This window comes from Notamacropus eugenii, chromosome 3 (assembly GCF_028372415.1).
Source record: "Notamacropus eugenii isolate mMacEug1 chromosome 3, mMacEug1.pri_v2, whole genome shotgun sequence".
In the NCBI taxonomy this organism is placed as follows: domain Eukaryota; kingdom Metazoa; phylum Chordata; class Mammalia; order Diprotodontia; family Macropodidae; genus Notamacropus; species Notamacropus eugenii.
In genome coordinates this window covers 450,416,152-450,441,982 of record NC_092874.1, presented here as the reverse complement: position 1 = coordinate 450,441,982, position 25,831 = coordinate 450,416,152, and the positions used below count along the sequence as shown (strand labels likewise).

At 40.2% G+C, this 25,831-nt stretch overlaps 1 protein-coding gene across 3 annotated transcripts in view; it reads right to left on the bottom strand.

Moving 5' to 3' along the window:
- Positions 1 to 4,431: 4,431 nt before the first annotated feature.
- SHQ1 (SHQ1, H/ACA ribonucleoprotein assembly factor) overlaps positions 4,432 to 25,831 on the bottom strand; it is a 109,264-nt gene continuing 87,864 nt past the window's right edge. For all 3 annotated transcript variants that reach the window (XM_072598663.1, XM_072598661.1, XM_072598662.1), the window contains exon 11: positions 4,432 to 5,296. In XM_072598663.1, the coding sequence (XP_072454764.1) occupies positions 5,226 to 5,296 (71 nt within the window). In that variant the 3' untranslated portion in view covers positions 4,432 to 5,225. The remainder of the gene's footprint in view (positions 5,297 to 25,831) is intronic.

Here is a 25,831-nt window from a genome sequence, read left to right as displayed (position 1 = left end):
CTAGGCAACAACACTCTATCTACTACACCACCTAGAAGGAAGAGAGAGAATTAATTATTGGGAATGCAAATAAACAGAAGTATAGGACACTATGGAAGGAGAGGCAAAAAACATGATTTCCACATAAGTAAAACACATTAATCTTGAAATTGCTGAGGGAGCCAATTAGAGGTTGGACACTAGCCTTCTCTGCTATTAATCCACTAAGGTTTTACCTTATTAGAGTTCTTGGTATCCTAGACCAATGGTATCAAACTCAAATAGCACCAGGGCCATTAAATGAAACATAAGGATCCTGATTTTCACTACGGAGTAAGCATCAGAGGCAAAATTTGAACCCAGGTTCTTTGATAGGACCAGGGCCATGGTTTTATCTGCCACATATTTCTAGCCCTTCACATTTCTCTACAAGGCTAAAAGGGAAATAAACTTGTCTAAGATCGACTCTCAGAGAACAAGGCCAAATAAGTTAGGGCTAAGAATCCAGACACTCATTCAATTTATTTTTCTCTGTAAATTGACTCCAGTGATCAACATGGTTATTAGAGATCTCTGAAGCAGCCTCACCAGTTGTCCATATGCAAAGAACACGGGGTCTTTCTTTTGATGTGTTTTGGATTATTGACATATTGTATTTTTAACCCACTGGAAACAAAGTCAGGGTTAAATATGATGCTTTAAGCTTATTCTGAACTGAGAGGGCAAAGAGAACATTGTGGATACTTATGACTCAATTTAAAGAGCTCCATCACTCTGATTTCTTATACCTCTCTGAGCTGTTTTATGAGTTTCTTTGTCTTAAGGATGTCAAGGAAGGATTGAGTTATTAACTTATTCTTTGTATGAAGAGAGGAACAGTTTTTCAGTCAAAGACAACGGAACCATTCCAAAGTGGGCAGTCAAGCCACCAGCTGAATATGGAAGGACAAAAGCTTCTGGAAGGAAAGAACCTTTGTAGTTTTGAAGCCATTAGGTAAGCGAGCAAGTCTGAAAAAAGAAATGAAGCAAATGATGATGTGTCATGAAGTGGCTGCCAGTATGAAGTTTCTGGGAAGAAATGAATTTGAAATGGCCATTGGAATTTTGCAGCTCTCCAGGGCTCCAAGAAAAATCTACAGGATTCTTTGCAAATGGAAGTATTCTCCAGTATTCATCTGCTGCAGATGAGATACCCACTCCTTCAACTAGCTGACCACTTCTGGAATACAAACAGTTGGAGACTGGAAGGGCAGGGGGTCTCGACTGCCCCTCCTCCAGTGAGTGAGTATAGGAGATCATCATAGTCATGGATTTATAGGTACAGACCTCATATTCAGGGGAGAAAGGGGGAGGGAACTGCAATAAGTAACAATGCCACACTGGGCAGATGCCAACAAGGAACAGCACGGGGGTGCTCCTTCCACTGTCCCTAGCTCCATAGGTAGGCTAATGCCTGTGACATGCAAAAAGATGCTCACTCTGGCCCCAACCACTCAGGGCTTAAACTTAATGTGGCATTAGTAGAAGTCTGGCCCATCACCCGTGGGGCAAGGCAATGGTATAATCAAAAAGAACAAAGTATATGTGAGTTGCCTAACAAGGAATTAGGAATAAGGGGCAGGAACTCAGGAAATTTAGCTCTGTGCCACATCAGGCAAGTGTCTAAGAAATGGGGAAATACTTCGTCTTTGGGTCAGCTGAGCCTTTATATACATGCATCCTGGGTCAGGGGTCAGAACCACACTAGTCAAACCAGTTTTCACTAGTGCATAATACGATCCGACTCTTTTAAAGATGAAGAAACAGGCTCAGAGAGGAGATACCCTGACCAAGGTCACAGCTAATAAGTGGCAGTCAGAAATAGAGTCTAAACTGAAGGTTCCTTCCACTCTACCAGATGTTTCCTGGAAGCCCGAACCTTCTCTCTTCTAATGGGTACAGCGTTCCTCCAGAATAATCTCCATCCCAGGTACATCCTGTAACGTGATCACATCAACCTCCTATTGGAAATAAGGTTCTTCAGGAGAGGTTTACCATGGTAGCAGCAAAGGGGACACGTTTCTCTCCAAATCAAGTATTTTTTTTCCCATCTGCTGGGGTTGATGGAACATGTCGCACTACTATTGTTCAATATCACAGAGATATACTGGATAGGCCCTCAAATGTAACAGAGTTAGGATTGACACCTTTCTTGTGTAGCCTACATTGGGTAATCACCCTCACTTCTGGTTTATGCTTTCACTCATCCTCATCCTGGATTCTAAGACAATCGTAGAGTATTACTGTATTTACTCATAAATGACAAATTTTAAAATCTCATTAGTCAATTAGCTCTGAGCTCCCACACTATTAAATATCATTTATTAAACTGGAGAAACATCTTTTCTCCTAACTTTTTGCTCATCTCTCTAATCCAACTACCTAATATCCTATGCCTAAATAAATATCAAGATTAGTGCTATAAAATTTATTAAGTGTAACAACAAAACAAATACAAGTAATTACTTGAAACATGTTAACTGTAAAAAAGAAGAAAGTGTCATAGGTCAACATTAGTCAAATGGGGAAGGTATAAATGAATCCTCAACCCTTACACATCACCAACCAGGACTACTTCAAGCAAAGTTGTGGGGCTTGGGGCACTTTGGGTTAACTTTGCTCCCAAGTAGAACTGATATGGGATGGGAGTGGAGAGAGAATAAAAAGAGTTCTTTGGACTTTGGCAAGGAACTCCTGAGACCCCAGAGAGACTTCTTACTATTTGTTTTTTAACATTCCTCATGGTGGTTTTTATCTCCCTGAACTGCTTTCACGGGAGGGCATTGGAATCCAGTTTTTAGTAAAAGACTGCCTGAGTCCTCAGTGTCAGGTGAGATTTACTCCATCAGATGTGGAACTCAAGACACACAGCTTGAGTTTCCTCTTAGTATCACTACCACCATTTACTTCCTCGGTTCTGGAGACAGTGTCACCAATCTGCCATCTCAGAATACCAATTAAAATTAAAATTTTCAAGATTTCTCTTTATAGAGAATTATACCTCTTCATAAGAGTCAAAACAGTTCTCAAGAGAGTTGTCCTAAGTCTCTCTACACTTCAGTCACTCAATTTCTATCAGAATTAACAGATTATTCTGAATGAGTAAAACTGCTGTGTCTCAAGATTCCACTGCCTCTTAAAGATACAGTAATAGTATCCCATGTCCATGGGATGGGATATTGAAACTGGTGTTGCATTTCTAATATGTAGCAGGCAGTAAAGTTTATTTCCACCTTTCCACCAAGATCTTAATAGCCATACTTTCCTGTTCTCCATAGCAACATACTATATTGTGATTCAACATAAAACTATGTTTTAATGCTTTTAGTTCCTAATCAATATACCATTATTTAGGAGCAGGAGTTTTCAAGGAGGAAAAAGCATGATTTAAATAATTCTGGGAAATATGCTCAAGATATTTTAATCTCTCTACAGATAATTATATGTATGTCACTTTAAAGTTTGCAAAGAACTTTACCTAAAATCATCTAATTTGATCTTCACAGCAACCAGGCGCAACAGACGGCTGCTATTATTATCACCATTTTACAGAGGAGGAAACTAAGTCTGAGAGAGGCTAAGCAACTTATCTGAGGTCCTACAGCTAGCAAGTGTTTGGGGCAGGATTCAAACCCTGGTCTTCTCAACTTCCAATGCTATGCTCTATCCACTAGGACATTTGGTTGCCCATAATGTATTCCATAGCAACATATTTCAAGACCTCAATTGCTCTCTACTACAAACTTATTGAGAACAAATATCCATAGCTACCACAATGTAATCACACTGCTCTGTCCACATTATTCTGAATTTAAAAAAAGAAGACCAGCTATTCAGAATATGTATGTGCTGAAGGAATCATGTTAGAGACTTGGCTCTACAGGTAATGAGGTTAGAAAGAATAAACAAGTCAAAGTTTCAGGGATCTAAAACCCTACGATTGTGTATTTAATTACAGGCATTCATGGCGGCACATCTTCTACTACAAATTCTGCTTGTAACTGTTAGCCAGTGACAGCCTTTCTTCATGGTTCGTACGTAAAACTAAGGATTCTGATTCTCTGCCTTACATTTTCCTCTCTCTCTCTGGCCTGTAAAGCTGGTTAAGCTCTTCTTATGCTCTGTTGGATTTTGCTCATCTTGTTTTCTATTCTCATGGAAAGTTCCCCTTGAGGCCCCCTATTTCTTGGCACCCCATTCTACCCTTGACAACCCCCATGCAATGGCTGTAACATGAACTTTGGTCCACTGCTTGTCAAACAACTGTTTTTATCAAAATACTATAACTTTATGTGGCCAATGGGATAGACCAACAAAAAAATGACAATTTATGCAAATATTTTGAAAAACAAAGGACAGGTACTTTTTTTTATCTTCTGAAATAAAGATCCTCCTGAAGAGACCAATAATTACTCAATTTCTCCAAAAGCAAATGTTTATTATTGAATTTGTTCTTGAAATATTCACATCTTAGATTCATTTAACAAACATTTATTAAAAGTCTACTTTGCACCAGGCACTTGCACTATGTGCTGAGGTTACAAAGACAAAAACAAAACTGTCTCTGCCCTCAAAGAGCTTACAATCTGCTAGAACACTCATTTTTGTTATGCTGCCATAATACTTGAAAAATTTACTTTTAAACTTGAAACAATGCTACAAATACTAAACAAGAAAACACACCATGACAGACTGATAATAGATTTTTATTTAGTAGAAACAACAAGGGAGTAAGAAATCTGCTGCCATTCTCAATAATAAAGTCTTGAGTGATACAGTGGTGTTTACAAGTTAGGTGGGCTGCTTGTCTTCATCCACTGGTGAAGTTTCACGCTGTTGAGAAGGCCGAGGTTCAGTTTCCATTTCTTCTTCCAATTCTATGATGAGTGGAGCAGAAACCCTGGGAGACTCTGAAGAACTGACAGGCTTTTCTTGACCAACATCACATGTCCAGATGCTGGGTTTCGTGCAAAGTTCAAGAAAATCCGTATTTGGGGTAGTGTTTTCTTCCAAAGAATCTATTTTCCCACTCTCACAATCTGCAGGCTTTGCTCTGTCTACACTCAAGTCTTCTGTCTTAGATGATGAAATCCCGCCTGACTTGGCAGGGTCCCCTATGAGTTGCTGACTGCGAAGTGACTGGGGCACTTCTGACTCAATTTCTTCTCCCTGCACAAGAAGCGCGGCTGTTTCCAGCTCTTCTATTTCTAATCCCAGTTGACCCTTTGTAACGTAGGTTCTCTGTAGAGTTTCAGCAAGACTAGCCAACTTTTTGGACCTTAAATAAACAAAATTAAAGACATATTAGACAACCCACAAAAAGTGCTTTTTTTCCCTTGGATGAGAATCATGGCTTACACATTTTGAGGTGGCTCCTCTCCTGAATCACTTAGATTAAAAACACTGAATAAATGCATTATTAAGATGGAACTTTTTTTAAAATGCAAAATGTAGATATAAAGTACATAGTCATACAGCATGCTCTCCACCCTTGACAAAAATCTTGACTCCATCCTTCAGAGAAAAATTTCAGGCAGTGGCCTCAGCAAATGGATGATGTTTCAAAGCTGGGAAATGTGGTGCAATATATAAACATACAACATATCCAAAATGAATCAGAGCTATCCAGGGTTAATCTTCATTTGTGAAAATACAAACATGGTCATATAGTAATATTTCTACAACAAGCTTTGGCTGTTTGGTACAGTGCAATGCTATGCAGTTCTGAAGGCGAGTCACACTTTTAATGGTATGAACCAGCCAGAATAAGGGTGTTAATAATGGGACTGATGTTCTCACAGGCCAAGTTAACCCTGTGCTTGAGCACAAAAATTTCCAGAGAGCCTAAGAAACAGAGGAGATAAGCTTGGTAGAGACAAAGAAGACTGTGAGATCAGTTGGAGTGAATTACCAATTTCTCAAAGGGTTGTAAAATCTCTTTTGCCCAACAATTCATAACAGTATGAAGCATTCTTTAAAGTGCAGAACTTGGTTTATTTAACATGACTGTGTTCACATGAAGTTGTACATGGCACCACAGTCAGATTTAAAACGTGGCACAGAAGACCAGTGGAAATCTAGATTACATACACACTCATTCTACAAGACCTCAGGGCCCAGATTCAATCCTCCACTACTAATAATAGCACTAACTCAAGTGTAGAGAATACAAACAACCAGAGAAGTGGGAAATGGACACCTTAAGAAAGGAGTCAGTGTAAATGCCTGAAATGAGCACGGTAATATCAGTGAGCAGGTCTGAAGAGCACAGAGTTTTGACTTCCTGAACTATTAAAGAAACTGTTAAGTCCATTTTTACTGCAATCCTTTTACAACGTGGGCTTCACTCATATCCAAAATGAAATGCCTCACTGCATATGGCCCTTCTGCAGGCCCCGCAGGGAGGCTGAGAGATGGACCACTGCTGTTACCTGTAGCCTAGAAGTCACAGTTCAACATGAGAACTGCTCATCAAAATGGCATGTCTGCAAGGAGATTAAGGGTATCAGGAAGGAGGCTGCTGGGATAAAATGGGATTTTCTGAATGCATAGACTAGGTGTTATCTGATGATAAAGATGGGGGGCAGGTCCTTAACTTTTAGCCTGCCATGAACTGCCCTCTCTCCCCCCCACCCCCAACTCTCTGATGAAGCCTACAGATCCCTTCTCGAAATAACTTCTATAAATGCATTAAATAAAACAGATTATGATTACAAATGAAACCAATTATACTGAAATAGTTATTAAAATGTTTTTCTTTCAAGTTAATGAGCTTCAAGTTAAGAACCCCTGATACAACACGAACAAGCATGAGCTTGTGTTAATTGGTGTGAAGAGCTCATTTGGTGGAAAAAGATTGCTGGGTGGTGACAACTAATAGAGGTCAGGGAGCAGAGAGCAGCGGTAGAACCGTATTGGTCCTGGGTCTCCACCCCGCCCCCCCCCCAATATCATCATTGTAGAGTTTAACAGGGGAGGTACACAGATGTCTAGTGAGCCAGTCATTCCTTATGTTGCCACTCAGCCTACTACACAATGCACACCATGGGAATCAGTGGTAAGAAGCAGAGACATTTATGTGGTAAAGTTTCCGATTCTTTGCATAAATTACTTTATTTCCCCCTTGTAGCAATCTTATGAATTAGGTAATACATATCTCTTAGAGATGAGATGGAGGCTAAGAAGTTGACTTGCCCATGCTCACAGATTTAAACCCAGCTTTCTCCTGAATTCTGGATCCAAATTTTTTTTTTTCATGACACCATGCTGGATCCTCATCATCACTCACTTTATCAGCTGTCTTGTTTGAATTTTATCGGCTAAGATTTACTCCCAATTATGATTCGTAGCCGAGGAACTTCACTGGGGCAGTTGAACCAAACGTAACAAAACCACAAGTTTTAATTTTATATGCAAACGTTCTTTTCAAATCAAACCTGATTTAACGAAATCGAGTTATTCAACATATCAGACAAAAAGACGGACATTTTAGATGGACATTTAGACGGACAAAAAGATGCCATTTTAGTTGGGAGTCCCAAGTTACAGCGAGGTCCGTATCTTAATTACTCCTTACTTTCACATACTCTTTACTGTGATTTCTTTTTCCTACGTAACACCTCCAAGATTCCCAAACCATTTAGCTCTAACCTTGGTCCCCAGACCCTGGATTGCCTTATCAGGTGAACTAGAAGTGACAAGCATAAATATGGCATTAATCCAAACCTCCTGGACTCCGGAAAGGCAGATCAGGCTGTAGCTCCCCAAGTCCTCCTGTTATAGCAGCTGATGGAACCTAAATGTTACCATTACACTTTAAACACAACATAACATGACATGGCCGAAGGTACCATACTATATGGTGATAAAAACAGGAACCTGGTTTCTATTTCCATTTCTGCTGCTTAAGAGCTCTGAGACCTCTAGGCAAATCAACTCGCTTTTCTGTCTCATTATCCTGCATCTGTAAAATGAGGGTGACAAGCTCCTAATTCAGTCAGATGTTTTGATTGCAGATAGACACACACAGGATGCATTTCACACTCCTTAGAAATGGTGCTTCGAAAAAGATGCTTTACAAACATTTAGAGTACCACTGCTATAGGACAGAAGTCCACTGGCTTTTTAGTTTGATTCGATCCCTCAATAGATGACTCTCCCCTTTCCCACCCAAGGAATCATCCCTTATAACAAAGAATAAAAGAGGGAAAAATAAAACAAAAGGGAGAGAAAAGCAGTTTAAGAAAAAGGAACAGATGAATCAAGGCTAACACAATACCTATCACCCCCAAACTCTAAAAAGAAGGGAGTGAAGAAGGTATAGTCTCATGTGTCCTTAGGGGCAAAGTCTGGCCGTTATATTCACAGATTCAATTTGCTGTTGTCATTTTTTTTCCATTTACAAGGCTGTAGAAAATGTGTCCACTGTTCTCCTGGTTCTTCCTGTTTCATTTTGTACCATCTAAATTTTCCACACTTTTGGGAATTCTATATATTCGTCATTTCTTGCTAAACAGTAATCACTCAGGTACCACCCATTCCCAACGTCTCAGAAACTCTTCAATGGGTGGACAGCTAGGTTGCTTCCAGTTCTTTACTAATATGAAAAAGAAAAGTGCTACCATACTCTCTGTCTCATTGGGGTACATGCCTCAGTATGGGATCTCTAGGTCAAAAGGTATAAACAGTGTTACTTTCTAACCATAGTTCCAAATAGTTTTCCAAAATAGTTGGAGCAATTTAAAGTTCCACCAACAGTGGCTTAGCATCTTTCCACAACCTCTCCAACACTAGTACAAAGACCACAGGGGCAGGACATGAAATGAAACAGCTGATTTATTCTGACTGAAAGAAAAAGTGAAGGGCAATGATAAAGAAGAATCCTGCACAGATGTCGGGGAGTCACATTATGAAGGATCGAAAGGCTTCACTAAAGATTTTGTGTTTGATCGTAAAGGCAACAGGGAATCAATGAAGACTGTTGAGTGGAGAGAATGATGTGGTCAGAGGTGAATGTGAAGAACACCAATTTGTCAGCTGGGGGAGAACGGAAGTAAGGAGATTAATTAAGACACTATTACTGACAGTCAAGGTTTGAGGTCTTGTGGACCTGGCTCAACAAGGCTGAGCAGCTCATTGGATACAGGGGTGGGAAGGGGAGGGAGAGGAGAAGAGAGAGAACTGAGAACAACAGGTTGTAAAGCTGGCTAACTGGAAAGATGGTGGTGCCTGACACAGAAATGGGGAAAATTTGATGGAGGATGGGCTTAGGAGAAAACACAATGAGTTCTGTTTTGAACAGGTTGATTTTAAAATGCATATAGGCCACAGCCACTTAAGTGCTGGTAATGTGAATAATGCTGGAAAGAGATGAGAGAGCTGGAACACAGACATGGGAGTCTTCTGCATAGCAATAAGACTGAACTCATGGGAACTGATGGATCGCCAAGGAACTGGTGAGTGAGAATAAAACTCAAGACTGAAGCATTATGGTGAGGGGTGGGGAGAGAAGGTCAGGTTTCATTTGATCCTCACAAAAACCCTGAGAGGAAGGTACTATTACTACCTTCACTTTACAGATGAGGAAACTGAGGCCTACAGAGGTGATGTGATGATGCAGGATCATGCACAGCTGGCAGATGTTGGAAGCAGGATTTGACCTCGGATCACCCTAATTTCAAGTCCAACATTCTCCAGTGAGGGTCCCCCCCACCTCGGCTGCTCTGTTTAGCAATTCCCTGTTAGAGGTCTGTGCCATATTATCTTTGCATTCACCTTGACTAATACAGTGCCTTTCTCACAGCTGACACTTAAAAATGTCAAATTGAGAAGTTGATGGGATTATGGCTAAATTTGAGTTATTACTGTTTTTAGAGTATGAAAACAGCCTCCAATTATACTTTGCGAATACTTTGGGAGGTTAAAAAAAAACAACCACCACAAACCATATGGATCCAACTTTTGCAGCACACCCTTAACATAGCTGTGTTGATATCTATTTATTGCCATTGTTTTAAATTTGGTGTAGTTTACAAGAAAATTGGACCACAGATTTATTTATTGATAAACAGCCAAACCATAGTACAAGTGGAACAAAGAAATGTAGGAAGAGAAAACTAGGTAAAAATAGAAAGCATGCATCCTGTTTCTTGCTTGAGAGTTTTGCCTCAGACCATCAATCAACTTTTCACCACTTCCTGCAACAGCAGGTTTACTATAAATCCTGCAACAACTGACGAGGCTTCACTTCCTCTGCCAAAAGTGGCTAACCTACAAGGCAGACACAGTGAGACGGGAGCAAGCCACTGATAACCGAAGACATGGCTCCTACAAGGCCCAAGTGTGAACTGCTTGTCTCTGCTCAGTGATGTTAAAGATCTTTATATTCTATTTCCTGGCATCATTCGTAACACAGAAGTGGGGGGGGGGGGAGGGCAATTATATTTATTAAGCATGGAGTAGAAAAAGCAACGAGTGTGCATTCTTGAAACTGTCAAACAGGATGGAGACATACCGTCCAACCTGCCCCACTCAGCTTAAAGTGTCTTTAGCACCTTAGGAAAGTATTTTGTGTTTGCTCAGAACTCAGCTGAGTCCTCTGAAAAATCTACAGCGCTATACAGATGTTAGCTAGTATCTGAGTGGTATATGTCCTTTTAAAAAACATTTTTTTAATACATAATGAAGCCAGTCACAGTGGCACATGTCTATATCCCAATTACAAGGGAGGTTGTCTCTTGAGCAAGGGAATTCTGAGCTGCACAGTGGGCTATGCCAACTGGTTTGCATAGGTTTAGCATCAATATGGTGCCACCCCCAGAGAATGAGGGGCTCCTACACTTCAAGCCTGGTGGAAAAAGACAGGGAAACCCAGGATTCTTTTTAAATGCATGACAACACATGGATCATCTTTTAATTTTTCTATGGAAAACACATCTAAAATGTCACCAACAGTTCCACACAATGCTACAGAATGAAGCATATGCCTACATGTTTTCCCCTAAGCTGTAAAGATGAGCAAAGTAAAGCATGATCAGAAGCTGCACCAATGCTCATTCTCTCTCATGGTATGTTCTGTGCTCTGAGGGCTGCCATCGGTAAGTTCTGGTTGGTGCTCAGGTGACCAGGTATGTTTTCTGGTAAGACAACAAAAGACGTCATGGTGGGAGCCTTCACTTGGCTGGGATGGACAAGGCATTTACTATTCATTCAGTCATCAGCAGGGCCTATTTCAGAAAAATTTATCATTGCATATAGGAAAAGAATCCATTGCAAAAATAGTTGTACTGGTAACAGTAATAATAACAAGTATCATGGTGTAAAGATGAGCAGGACTCTACAAACTCTAGCTGGACCTCACAGTGATAAGTCTACAATGTAGAAAACAAGACAGCTCACAAAGAGCATATGGATTCTATGACCACTAAAGGAGATTTCTTTAATGAATACCCTACAGCATTCACTAATGAAGACAGCTCGCTCGTTCCCAGAGTGAAAGCTCCAAAGCTGAAAGGTCTAGGGGGAAGTGCTCCAAGTGAGGAGAAGCAGGTCTGACAAGAGGCAACAGGGTACACAACTTATGAAATGTGGATGTCTCTGAAGAAGTGAAGGCTCTTAAACTTGAATGCTTAGAATCCAAAAGACAACCTTCTACTCTTGTGCCGCGATGTGGCATGAGGTTTTAGACAGGGAGCATACTTGTAAATGTCTGAGGGAGGGATCCCATGCATGATACATTTTTAAGTTTAATCTGCAACGTTAACCTTTTATCCATCAATTTCTTAACTTCAGACCACCAACAAAACAAAAACTCAAGCCTTGATTTGTAGCATTTGCTAATTTCTGAGACATAAATGTCCATAATGAAAATTTCAGGATCTAGTTTCACAAACTAATACGAGTGGGTTTCAGCAGCCTCCTAAGTTATGAAAGACTATGTCAGCAAATACAAACTCTTGCAGGTCCTATCATATCAGCCTGTGAAACTTTCTAGGGTGGTCCTGATAAGAGTAGCTATACCTGCTATGGAAAGCCCAGCCCCGCTCAGGAAGCAAGGTTCATTGCCACAGGTGGGGCCGCGCAGTATGGTATTTTGGCTACAGAATCTGGTGTGGCCCTAAGGCGTGTGGGAACTGCCTTTCTGCTTCCAAAGTGATGGCTGCAGAGGGATGAAAAAGAGAGTAGAAGGTATGAAGAATATCACCAAGTTTACATCCTCTAGACAAATCAGTTTAGGTGCTCATACTCTAAACGTGAGATCTTTGCTCAGTAACTAACAAGCCCATACATAATTGGAAAAATTAAACCACATACATATAAGTATTCTCAATTTAAGTGCAAACAGAAGAAATAAAGATGTTGCAGCTAAATATGAGCCCAAATGAAACAAGAAACCTCTATTCATGGAATGCTAGGTTGTGATCCTGATAAGCACAGGCAGGTGAAACACTGAACACAGCTGCACATTATGTGTCAATATCTGCTGTAGGCAGCTGGCAGCACCATAGGGCACTGGGTCAGGCCTGGAATCTGGACCCGAATTCAAATCCTATCTCAGACATTCACTAGATATGTAATCCCAGGCAAGACATTGAACCTCTGTCAGCTACCATTTCTGTAAAATGGGGATCAAAACAGCACCTACTTCCCAGGGTTGTTGTGGGGATCAAATCAGAAAAATTTAGCACAGTACCTGGCTCATGGTGTTATGTTAATGCTTATGCCAATTCCCTACCTACCCCCCAAGAGGAATACAATAAAGAAATTCTATGAATAACTTAACAAGATACTCCAAGTGATACTCAATGACCTTCAATGCCACTTCAAAGATGGGCATGGGGTAGACAAGAAAAGCTATGTTGGAAAAAGAGTTTGGAATTGAGAAATGTAAAGGTCCAAAGAAGCCCCATGGCTGCTTACCATGAATATTTTCTTAAATACAACTATGTAGGGGAGGAGGGTTTGAACACAGAATTATTTTTAAAAATATAACTGATTACATCCTAACAGTAAACAACTGGCTGCTGACCTGGCAGTTTTATTTTAGAATGAGCTATTGGTACACAGTCAGAACATCAAATGGTTAGGGCAAAGGTCAAAATTAACATCAAATCAGGATGAAGATAAAAAGACAACACTGTGTAATTACAAAAGCTCTAAACTGACCTATTCAAATAAATTACTGACAATGAAAAATAAGATGTATAAAACATAAAGACACCGACTTTGGCTACCCCCATTTCTCAGAGTAATTTAAAGGATACAAACAAAAATTATCATTACCAGGAGGCGAAAGAACTCAGGAACTGCCTCGGCCCAAAGAGACCTGACCTCACCAAGGAGAAAGGAGGAAAGCCAAGGACAACACTGGTTCAGCATTTATGCTCAACTGCAAAGCATTAGGGAGCAGGGTAACCACAGATAACAATTAACATAGCCAAAAGTATCTGCAAAAGGCTTGGCATACAAACGCAGGTAAGAGTCGATAAAACCTCTCCGGTTTTGGGGTCACCCACCACCCCTCCTTTCCTCTTCTTTCTCTGAGCCTCAATGGCTGATCTAGGTATAGATCTTTATCGTTCCTTGAAAAGCAGGCAGTTGCTTCCTCCTCGAATATCAACGTCCTCCCTTTCCAGGAAGTGACTCAAATTGGTTTACTGGCTCTTAAGTATTTGGCAATCTTCCTTTATCCCTTCCTCCTCTGTGTGACATACCTCTACCCTTAACCTCCAAAGACAGGTCATCAATTAGTTTTCCTTCTTTTCATGCTGAAACCCTTCTGTCTTAAAAGGGTCATGTCATTATCCTTGATAATCTGGTCCATGGAAGGGTCTTCTAAGAGCCCTTTTAGGAAGGAAACCAACCAACACTTCTGAATGAAGCCATCACTGTGAACATACCTTTCTTTTTATGATGTTCACTAACCATCTGTTTAATAATATATTCCAGAATTTTGTGCAGAAATGAAATCAAGTTTCATGTCTCAGAATTTACAGATATCATTTTCCGCCCCTCTCACTCTGTGGTGCACTCCTCATGTTCCATTATCTTTCAAATAACACTAGCAATGGCAAGAATGGCACAGGATAAGGAGGCACAAATGGGTCACGGTCTGAACCAGCGGAGAGAACTAACAAACCAACGAGATCATGCAACTACCAAAGAGCAAAAGTTGCTTTTTAAAAATGTAGTCAAATCATGAAGACCTCGTAATTCTAAAGCACAAAAAAATGAAGAATGACACTGCATTAAAATCACTAGATATTTGAATATGGATTGAGAGAGTAGACAGAAATAAATGACAGGGAAATCATATACCTTCATGAATATGATGAAAGAATCAACCATTTTTTGAAATACCAAATGCAGAGGTACACCATATGCGTGACGGAGAATCATAGAATGAGAGCTGAAAGGGGCTTCGGAAACAAATGAATCCAAACCACACAAGAATCCTTTCTACAACAAAGGATCAGAGACCACACAGGTCCATCCAATCCAATCCACTCATTTTACAAAAATAAGAAAAATTAGGCCCTGAAAGTCTAAACAACTAGTCTCAATTCACAAAGAAAGTTGATGGAGGAGAGGAGCGGAGCCAAGATGGCAGAGTGACAGGACATGCTTTGTACAGCATTGCCCCCAAGCCCAGCCACGTGCCTGTAACAAATGGCTCTAAACACATTCTAGGGCTGCAGAACCTACAGAACGATGGAGTCCAAGACAGCCTGCAAAGTCATTGAGATGTGTCTATCGTGCCACACAGGGGGCAGGGCACAGTCCAGCGTGGGCTGCACCAGCACACACAAGACTTGAGCAGGCCTTGGGGAGACTGAATCTCTCGCACCTGTGGCAGCTTCCAGACTTCAGGACCCCAAAACTGAAGACAAATTGGAAGGTCAGTGGAAAAAGCCTGTGGGACCAGTGTGGGAGAGTGTAGTAGTCTGGCCCCAGACCCAGGGTGGCAGAGGAACCCACAGCAGCCACAGCAGCAGGGGCAAAGACTATTTCTGAGACGGGGCAGTATCTGTTTCTGGAGCTCTAGGCCCACAGATTGTGGGGAATCGAGCAGCTGACAGTACACTCCCCACCCCAACGGTAAGCAGAGATCTACCTTGATCAAGAGCTCAAAAGTCAAGTACATGGCTCGGGAAATGAGCACAAATTGAAAAAAGAAACAGACTATAGAATCTTATTCCGGCAACAAGGAAGACCAAAACAGGCAAATAGAAGACAACTGAAGTCAAAGCTCTTCCATCCAAAACCTCCAAGAAAAATATGAATTGGTCTCAGGCCAGCTTAAATAGGATTAAAATCAAGTAAGAGAAGCAGAGCAAAAATTGGGAAGAGAAATGAGAGTTATGCAAGTAAATCATGAAAAACAAGTCAACTGCTTGCTAAAGGAGATCTAAAAAAAATGCTGAAGAAAATAACTGTAAAAAATAGACTAACCCAAATGAAAAAAGAGATCCAAAAAGTCAATGAAGAAAAGAATGCCCTAAAAACCAGAATTGGCCAGATGGAAAAGGAAGTCCAAAAGCTCACTGAAGAAAATAATTCCTTAAAGATTAGAATGGAGCAGATGAAAGCTAAAGAGTTTATGAAAAGTCAAGAAATTATAAAATAAAACCAAAGGAATGGAAAAATAGCAGACATGAAATATCTCATTGGAAAAACAATTGACCTGAAAAATAGATCCAGAAGAGACAATTTAAAAATTATGGGACTACCTGAAAGCCATGATCCAAAAAAATGAACCTAGACATCATCTTTCAAGAAATTATCAAGAAAAATTGCCCTGATATTCAAGAACCACAGGGTAAAATAAATGTTGAAAGAATTCACCAACTGCCTCCTGAAAGGGATCCCAAAAGGAAAAATCCTAGGAATATTACAAGCCAAATTCCAGAGCTCCCAGGTCAAGAAGAAAATATTGCAAGCAGCCAGAAAGAAACAATTCAAGTATTGTGGAAACACAATCAGAATAACACAAAATCTTGCAGCTTCTACATTAAGGAATCGAAGGGTTTGGAATATGACATTCCAGAAGTCAAAGGAACTAGGATTAAGACCAAGAATCACCTACTTAGCAAAACTGAGTATAATACTTCAGGGGGAAAAATGGTCATTTAATGAAATACAGCACTTTTAAGCACTCTTGATGAAAAGACCAGAGCTGAAAAGAAAATCTGACTTTCAAACACAAGAATCAAGAGAAGCATGAAAATGTAAATAGGAAAGAGAAGTCATAAAGGACTTACTAAATGAAAAGACAATATTTACAACTCTTGAGACTTTTCTCAGTACTTGGGTAGCTGGAAGGATTATATACATATATATATATATAGACAGAGGGCACAGGGTGAGTTGAATAGGAAGGGATGATATCCAAATAAATAAAATTAAGGGGTGAGAGAGGAACACATTGGGAGGAGAAAGGGAGAAAAGGAATGGGGTAAATTATCTCTCATAAAAGAGGCAGGAAAAACTTTTTCAATAAAGGGGAAAAGGTGGGAGGTAAGAGGGAAACTTACTCTCATCACATTTGGCTTAATGAGGGAATAACATGCACACTGAATTTGGTATGAAAATCTATCTTACACTACAGGAAGGTAGAGGAGGAGGGGACAAGTGGGGTGCGTGGGGGAAAATGATAGAAGGGAGGGAAAATGGGAGAAGGGAGTAATTAATAGTAAACACTTTTGGGGAGGGACAAGATCAAAAAAGAGAATAGAATAAATGAGGGGCAGGAAAGAATGGAGGGAAATATAGTTAGTCTTACACAACATGACTTTTACAGAAGACTTTTGCATAACTACACATATATAGCCTATATTGAATTGCTGCCTTCTCAGTGGACATGGGTGGGGAGGGAGGAAGAGAGAGAAGTTGGAACTCATAGTTTTAGGAACAAATGTTAAGAACTGTTTTTGCATGCAACTGGGAAATAAGAAATACAGGTGATGGGGTATAGAAATTTATCTTACCCTACAAAAAAAGAGAGAAGATGGGGATAAGGGAAGGGAGGGGTGTGATAGAAGGGAGGGCAGATTAGGGGAAAGGGTAATCAGAATGCAAGGCGTTATGGGGCGGGGGGAGGGGAGAGATGGGGAGAAAATTTAGAACTCAAAATCTTGTGGAAATGAATGTTGAAAACTAAAAATTAATCAATTAATTAAAAAAAAAAACAAAAACAAAGATCATCACCAAAATGGGAGATCCCTATTACGACAACAACTTGCCTCAATTGTGGCTTGTTCTTGTATTGGCTGATTTGTTTTCTTTTGGTGTAGCTTTCTGCATTTCTGATTTGTCTGTATCCAGAAGTGACAGCTGGGTGTGAGACTACAAATGTGCACTTAACACTTGTAGATTTAACCATATTAGCAGAATCTCTTCACTGACTCATTACCCAGAGAGGTGGCCAGTGGCATGTGAAAAGAATGTCCAGAATGGAGAAGAGTCCACCCACAAAAAATGGCTCCAGAAAATACTTGCAGTATTTCATGCGAAAGAGTGACAGTAATGAATTCAGTAGCCTTGTGTAGAAAGTTTTAGAAGGCACTCAGGGTAATTTTCTAAGCCTGGGAAGATATAAAGAGTAGACAGGAAATTAAAATACTTGATTTCCATTTTTAGTTAAGTTATTTCACTGTAGAACAATTCCATTTTCTCTATTTCTCAATTAATCAAGGTACTGAAAAACTCAACAAAACCACTCTAACCCAAGCCAAAACCTCAAAGGTTATTAGTATTTCATATAAGGTCAACATGGCATTAAAAGTCCACAGTGCTGGATGAAGGGAAAACATTCTGACTGTAAAATAACTCATTAATCTTAAAAGAAAAAAGCAACTCTCATGCAACTTCCTGTGGAGTCAACACTCCATTGGTCATCCAGCCTTGACATGAAGACTTCTGGTAAGGAAGAACTCATTCTCTCTCTCAAGATAGCTCATTCTGGTTTTGCAAAGTGCTGTCTGTCAGATTTTGTTATTCTCAAACCAGAATATGCCCCTTGGAAACTTTTCCCACTACTCTGAATGTGATCTCTTGGGCAAAACAGAGCCATCCTTCAACATGGCAGCCTTTCTAACACATCTGACAGGGACACTATTCCCTAGGTCTTTGCATCTCCAGCTCCTTCTGTTACATCCTCATATGGACAGGTTGTAAATACTTGTTATGGTAACACTCTCTCTAGAAGCTCTCCAGCTTGTCAATGCCATTCCTAAATTCTGGAGCCCAGAACTGAATACACTGTCTGACCCAGGACAGGGTTTGGAGGAGTATCATCTCTCATGTTCTGGACACAGCTCACCAAATGCATATACACCTACAAAAGGTTGCCACATTGCCATCAAATTATTTATGGGGTAACTACTAATCCCGATAATCGAGTGTTATAGAAAAGAAAAAAGATGACCATGTAATATCCAGACTACTCATAAGGTTATTTTGTTCTTCAGTATATATGGGAGGCACAATATTAAGAGGACTGCTGTAACTGTGGGTGGGAGGATGGAGAACTGGGTGGAGTCAAGGGATGTTAGAATGAGCCAAATTTAAGAGCAAAAGATAGGACAGGTACAAACAGACAGCTTGCAGGGAGGAAGAGTGGGGGAATTTGGTAGACTGTGGAAGCTCAATTTAAGTAGCCACAAAAAGTGAATGCTCCATTAGGTCACACGGAGAGGCAGCCAGAACCCTCTGAATGCTGCCTCAGCCAGGCTACACAGTTAAGGAATGACACTGACAAGCTAGAAAACTTCTAGAGATGGGCCCGAGACCAGAGCTTATAAGGTTTAACAAAAAGAGCTAAGGATATTTAGCCTGAAGGAGGCCCCGCACACAGAACAGAAATGGAAACTGTTCCACTCTGCCCAAGACATGACATAATCTCATATGTATACCAATGGTTGACCTAGAACACATACCTAGGAGAAAAGTTCTTCAACTTTTAAATGAATAAAAGAATTAAGAGGAAAAGGAAAATGTTACTTTAATTCCTGCAAAGGAAAGTTAACTCTAGATCATGATAAAATCAGGGGAAAAAATATTGTAGCTAACAATACAAGCTCAAAAACAAAGTGCGCTTTTCAGGACTGTCACAGGCAGTGTTTCATAAAAGTCCCTGTCAGAAATCACAATCTATAATTTTCCAAAAAACTCTAAAGAGTATTAAGATAAAAAAAATTACTCATTCCTGTGATGGAACTAAAGTACTTATGAGTATTCTAATAAGATGCAAAAAGTTCTCTTAGAGGCAAGAACTTCATTCACTTTACTACTATACAATCGTCCATTTCTCTGATTAAGCTTTTTATGGGCTCTATCTACTGTCAGTTTGAAGTGAAGGAAGCAAAAATTACCATTCACTTTTCATTAATTTCCCACTAATATAAGTCATGTATATTTGATACATGGAAATGGAGAGGATATTCTTCATATGTCATTTTAATACTGTAGTTGTTACAACTGTGATTACAATGTCAGAAACTTATCCAAGGCTATTTCAAGTTGGGGTGAATGCAGGATTATCAAAACTGGGCTAGGTTAAAAACTGCATAATTATCAACACCTGCATATAGACCAATTTTGAGAAGCAGAAAGAGATTACAAAATAAGAAGAAAACCCAGTAGGGTAATAGAGAGGAGGCAGAGTAAAAATATGTATCAACAGTAACAAAAACATCTTCCATTTTAAAATTTCATACCAAGAGTTAGCTCATAACTCAAAGAATGGATCATTTTGGATATACAGTCAATACCAAATATTAGCACATTTAACTTCTGCAGCTTCAAGCATTTCACAAAATTTCGTTAGTAATCTCATTTTCACTTCAGGGTTAGCAACCATGCACATTTGCAGCTATACACAGTGGAGAAAAAGTGAGAGGAATGATACATACCAGTCTGTGAAGTGGCTGGTATCCTACTAGGGGCTTCAATGGTCTTGTTCACCCTAGAGTTGTAAAAAGCTTCCCATGCATTTGCTGCATATTTTCATCATTTGCCATTAAAACTAATTTTTGTGTTACAATTACACCCTCAAAGAGCATTCCAAATCCTTTGGGCTTTAAGCCCAAGCAATGTCAGTGGGGCAACTTTGTGAGAAAATAAAGGGGTTAGATAAACTTCAATCCTTGCCTATCTGCAGCCTCAGTCAGCTTAACTGACTGACTGGTTAGAGAAATTGAGGCTGCTGATCTGTTGATCTCATTATCCACTGTGCCCTCAAGGTTAAACATCAGCATCAGTCATGCTCCTGTACTCCAAGACACTTACAGATCTCAAATGGCACACTAAGCAGATGATGCTGACAGATTATTTCAAGTTGGTACGTCCTTCATGATCTCCAAAGCCATCCACCAGCCATGAAGGACAGAGTATTGGAGGAGACAGAGAGACCTCATCAATCTTGGCACCTTCCAATGGCAGCAACTAAAATCCCAGCAACTTCTCCCTTGCTTTTAGAAGGTAGTCAAGATAAAGAGATGTTTACAGCAGTATAGTGCAGAGTACAATATCCTCACACTGCCATCTGACATAGTGGAAACTAATAGTCAGGTTAAAAAATGCTTTAGTTTCAAGAACTTTTTTTGCTGTATAGTACTGTAAATTTTTTGTTATGAACACTGAATATTGTCTGAAATCAATGTCTTGGGTTTTTTGAGATGTTAGCACAAAGGTCACAGAATTCTGGGGAATTACTAAGTGAGAAAAAATGTTTTGCATGTTACCAATTTTATTTTGTAAACTGCATTTTATGGATTATTTCATGGTTTCTTTGTTAGGAAAAGCTCCTATTATCAGAATGAATGTTTTGTTATAAAGAACTGCATGCAGAAAAGTAAATTTTCAGCAATTTCTCGTGAAAAATTAGTTTCTTATGATCACAGGAACCTAACTCCCTATTTCCCACATGTTCAATGTATCAACATTGATGTTTTTGAATTTCATACCATTTTCTAAGAATCTTCAACAAAAGTTGAAGTATAACAATTTGGATTCAAAACATTTGTCTCTAACATTTCCCATAATCTATAGCAAATAGATTTTGCAGCCTAGTATCATCATAGTCTCAGAAGGAGTCAAGTAAGACAGGTCTTAGAACCAGTTTTGTTATGCTTTTAATGATCTTAAAAATGGAAATTGAAGAGAAATGCAGTGAGGGACTCTGTGACATGGAGTAGAAGGAAGCCCAGTTGTACTGGGCTGTACCAGTAGAGGCGATGCAAATAAGGAAGAAGGGTTTGGAGAGCTGAAGACTCCTGAATCTTACTTTCATTTGAACTGGAAAAATAGCACACACAGACACACACAGACACACAGACACACACTCACACCGTTGAGGGCAAAAAATACATTTCACTCAACAGGAAAACAACAGGGAAGGGGAGTGGGGAAAACAAGTGGGAGGACAGATTGACAGTAATTAGTCATAAGCAAAACAAACTCTAATCCTCAGGGGTGGGTTGCATTTACAAGTGAACTCTATCAAGCATTCAAAGAACAATTAATTCCTATATTACTCAAACTGTAATGTCATCAAAAGAAGGAATCCTACCAAATTCTTTCTATGACATAAATATAGTGTAGACCTGAAGTCAAAACAAATTAAACTAACTTAGCTGTGACTGGCCATTCATTCTAGAGTGATTCAGACCTGTGCTCAAAGTCACTAAATTGTACATACCATTAGGCACTATCCTAGAAAAGATCAAAGAAAGAAGAGGATCCATATGTACAAAACTGTTTATAGCAACTCTTTCTGTAGTGGCAAAAATATGAAAATTCAGGGAGAACACATCAGCCAGGAGCCAGTTAATCCATATCTGTGAATATATCGGATGACTTGTTACTACACCCTAAGAAATGAAGAGGGGGGGCGGAGCCAAGATGGCGGAGTAGAAAGACGCACATACACATAGCTCCGAACCCACAACCCATAGAACATCTACAAAGAAGTAACTCACGGTGAATTCTGCACCCAGAGGCCACAGAACATTGGAGCGAGGGAGATTTCTGCTCCGGAGAGGCCTGCAAACCTCTCGCAAAAGGTCCTACGCACCGCGGACTGGGCGCCGGGACTAGGAGCTGAGTACAGCCCTGCCGCGGCCGCGGCACCAAGAGGAAAAGATCCGAGCGGGCTTCAGGGACGGGATCTCCAATGGCCATGCGGGTCCCTCCACCCACAGAGGGACCTGCAAACCTCTCGCAAAAGGTCCGTCGCACTGCAGACACGGAGCCCAGCCCAGACCTGCCGTGGCCGCGGCACTGAGAGGAACAGATCTGAGCAGGCTTCAGGGACGGGATCTCCAGCGGCCGCACAAGTCCCTCCACCCACAGGTGACGGGGGTCGGTGAGAGAGTCTCTTTGGCGGGTCGAGGGGGGAGTGGGGTGCCCCCATGGCTCGGGCCCCCTCGGGAGGCAGAAGTTGAGGGGTGGCTGCAGACCCAAGCAGGTAGGAGCCTGGATCCATTGTTGAAGGTCTCTGCATAAACTCCCAGAGGGAACTGAGCCTGGGAGGCGGCCCTGCCCCAACTTGAGCACCTGAACTTAATCTCACACTGAATAGCAGCCCTGCCCCCGCCCAAAGCCCTGAGGCTGGAAGCAGCATTTGAATCTCAGACCCCAAGCGCTGGCTGGGAGGATCAGGAGGCGAGGTGGGTGTGAGGAGAATATTCAGAGGTCAAGTCACTGGCTGGGAAAATGCCCAGAAAAGGGAAAAGAAATAAGACTATAGAAGGTTACTTTCTTGGTGAACAGGCATTTCCTCCCTTCCTTTCTGATGAGGAAGAACAATGCTTACCATCAGGCAAAGACACAGAAGGCAAAGCTTCTGTGTCCCAGCCCACCTAATGGGCTCAGGCCACGGAATAACTCAAAAAGAACTTTGAAAATCAAGTTAGAGAGGTGGAGGAAAAGCTGGGAAGAGAAATGAGAGACATGAAGTCAAAGTATGAACAACAAATCAGCACCCTGCTAAAGGAGACCCAAAAAAATGTTGAAGAAAATAACACCTTGAAAAACAGGCTAACTCAATTGGCAAAAGAGGTTCAAGAAGCCAATGAGGAGAAGAATGCTTTCAAAAGCAGAATTAGCCAGATGGAAAAGGAGATTCAAAAGCTCACTGAAGAAAATAGTTCTTTCAAAATTAGAATGGCACAGATGGAGGCTAAGGACTTTATGAGAAAGCAAGAAATCACAGAACAAAACCAGAAGAATGGAAAATTGGAAGATAATGTGAAATATCTCATTGGAAAAACAACTGACCTGGAAAATAGATCCAGGAGAGACAATTTAAAAATTATGGGACTACCTGAAAGCCATGATCAAAAGAAGAGCCTAGACATCATCTTTCATGAAATTATCAAGGAAAACTGCCCTGAGATTCTAGAACCAGAGGGCAAAATAAATATTCAAGGAATCCACAGAACACCGCCTGAAAGAGATCCAAAAAGAGAAACTCCTAGGAACATTGTGGCCAAATTCCAGAGTTCCCAGGTCAAGGAGAAAATATTGCAAGCAGCTAAAAAGAAACAATTCAAGTATTGTGGAAATACAATCAGGATAACACAAGATCTAGCAGCCTCTACATTAAGGGATCGAAGGGCATGGAATAGGATATTCCAGAAGTCAAAGGAACTAGGACTAAAACCAAGAATCACCTACTCAGCAAAACTGAGTATAATACTTCAGGGGAAAAATTGGTCTTTAAATGAAATAGAGGACTTTCAAGCATTCTTGATGAAAAGACCAGAGCTGAAAAGAAAATTTGACTTTCAAACACAAGAATGAAGAGAACCATGAAAAGGTGAACAACAAAGAGAAGTCATAAGGGACTTACTAAAGTTGAACTGTTTACATTCCTACATGGAAAGACAATATTTGTAACTCTTGAAACATTTCAGTATCTGGGTACTGGGTGGGATTACACACACACACATGCACACACACACACATACATAGAGACAGAGTGCACAGAGTGAATTGAAGAGGATGGGATCATATTTTTAAAAAAAATGAAATCAAGCAGTGAGAGAGAAATATATTGGGAGGAGAAAGGGAGAAATTGAATGGGGCAAATTATCTCTCATAAAAGAGGCAAGCAAAAGACTCATTAGTGGAGGGATAAAGAGGGGAGGTGAGAGAAAAACATGAAGTCTACTCTCATCACATTCCACTAAAGGAAGGAATAAAATGCACACTCATTTTGGTATGAAAACCTATCTTACAATACAGGAAAGTGGGGGATAAGGGGATAAGCAGGGTGGGGGGGATGATAGAAGGGAGGGCATGGAGAGGAGAGTGCAATTTGAGGTCGACACTCATGGGGAGGGATAGGATCAAAAGAGAATAGAAGTAATGGGGGACAGGATAGGATGGAGGGAAATATAGTTAGTCTTATACAACACAACTATTATGGAAGTCATTTGCAAAACTACACAGATTTGGCCTATATTGAATTTCTTGCCTTCCAAAGGGAAGGGGTGGAGAGGGAGGGAGGTAAAGAAGTTGGAACTCAAAGTGTTAGGATCAACTGTTGAGTAATGTTCTTGCCACTAGGAAATAAGAAATACAGGTAAAGGGGTATAGAAAGTTATCTGGCCCTACAGGACAAAAGAGAAGACGGAGACAAGGGCAGAGAGGGATGATAGAAGAGAGAGCAGATTGGTCATAGGGGCAATTAGAATGCTTGGTGTTTGGAGGGGGGGAGGGGATAAAAGGGGAGAAAATTTGTAACCCAAAATTTTGTGAAAATGAATGTTAAAAGTTAAATAAATTAAAAAAAAAATGAAGAGAATCACTTCAGAGAACTTGGAAAGACTTGTATGAACTGATACAGAAATGAGTAAACAGAGCCAGGAGATTAATTTATACAATACTGGTCAACAACACTGTAAAGAAAACTGTCATAATTCCAGTATCTCAGAACTGGATGGCAGTCACTCTGAGTACTAGAAAGCAGTCAACGGGAGCAGAGGCTCTGGTAGGTCCTACCAAACTGGTAAAAAATAGGTATAGGCCTATGAATACATATGTCTGCTGTCAAAGCATCATCCTAAATTCAAAGCTGCTCTTCTCCAGAGGGGTGGCTGGAAGGTCATGAAAACCTTAGAATTCAATAACGTATCAATGGAAAGAGAACCAACAACGCTCTTAAATCGCTGAAGCAAAAAAGGGTATTTGGGATATTTCATAATGAGTATTAAAGATAAAGTTTTTATATTAACACATTACTTTTATTATTTGGTCTTCCCAATAATGGGAAAAAAAGTATACCTATCAGCTATTAAAAAAAATTCTTTTTGAGACCTCACTATAATGTGATCCTTAAAGACTATGCCACTGAACCAAAATGTCCCAATCAGACTCAAATCATAATCTAAGAAAAGTACTGATTATTCCTGAAAATATAAATGAAAAAGTCATTAGATTAATTTACTAGAAATCAGAACACAGAATAAAATATTCTAAATGAGATGAATAACAAACATTTCATGTAACAACAACTTGATGCAAAAAGCCCAATTACAGTCTGATTGCAAATCAGGTTATCAGAATCCTTCATGCACGCTGTGGAAAATCTGGGTGCTCAGTCCTTTTCCATTCTGCCGTTTCTCAATGAACATGGGTGAGTTTCAGTGGAATTACTTCACTACAGAGAGAAACAACAGGAGGAAGACATGGAAATACGGGCAGCAGGAGTGCTGGGTTTGCTTTTGATCACAGCTACACAACTACACCTGTTTAAAAAGGCAGCAAGTCCACTGCTTTTCATTTCTTTACTCAAAAGAAATCGGGAGAG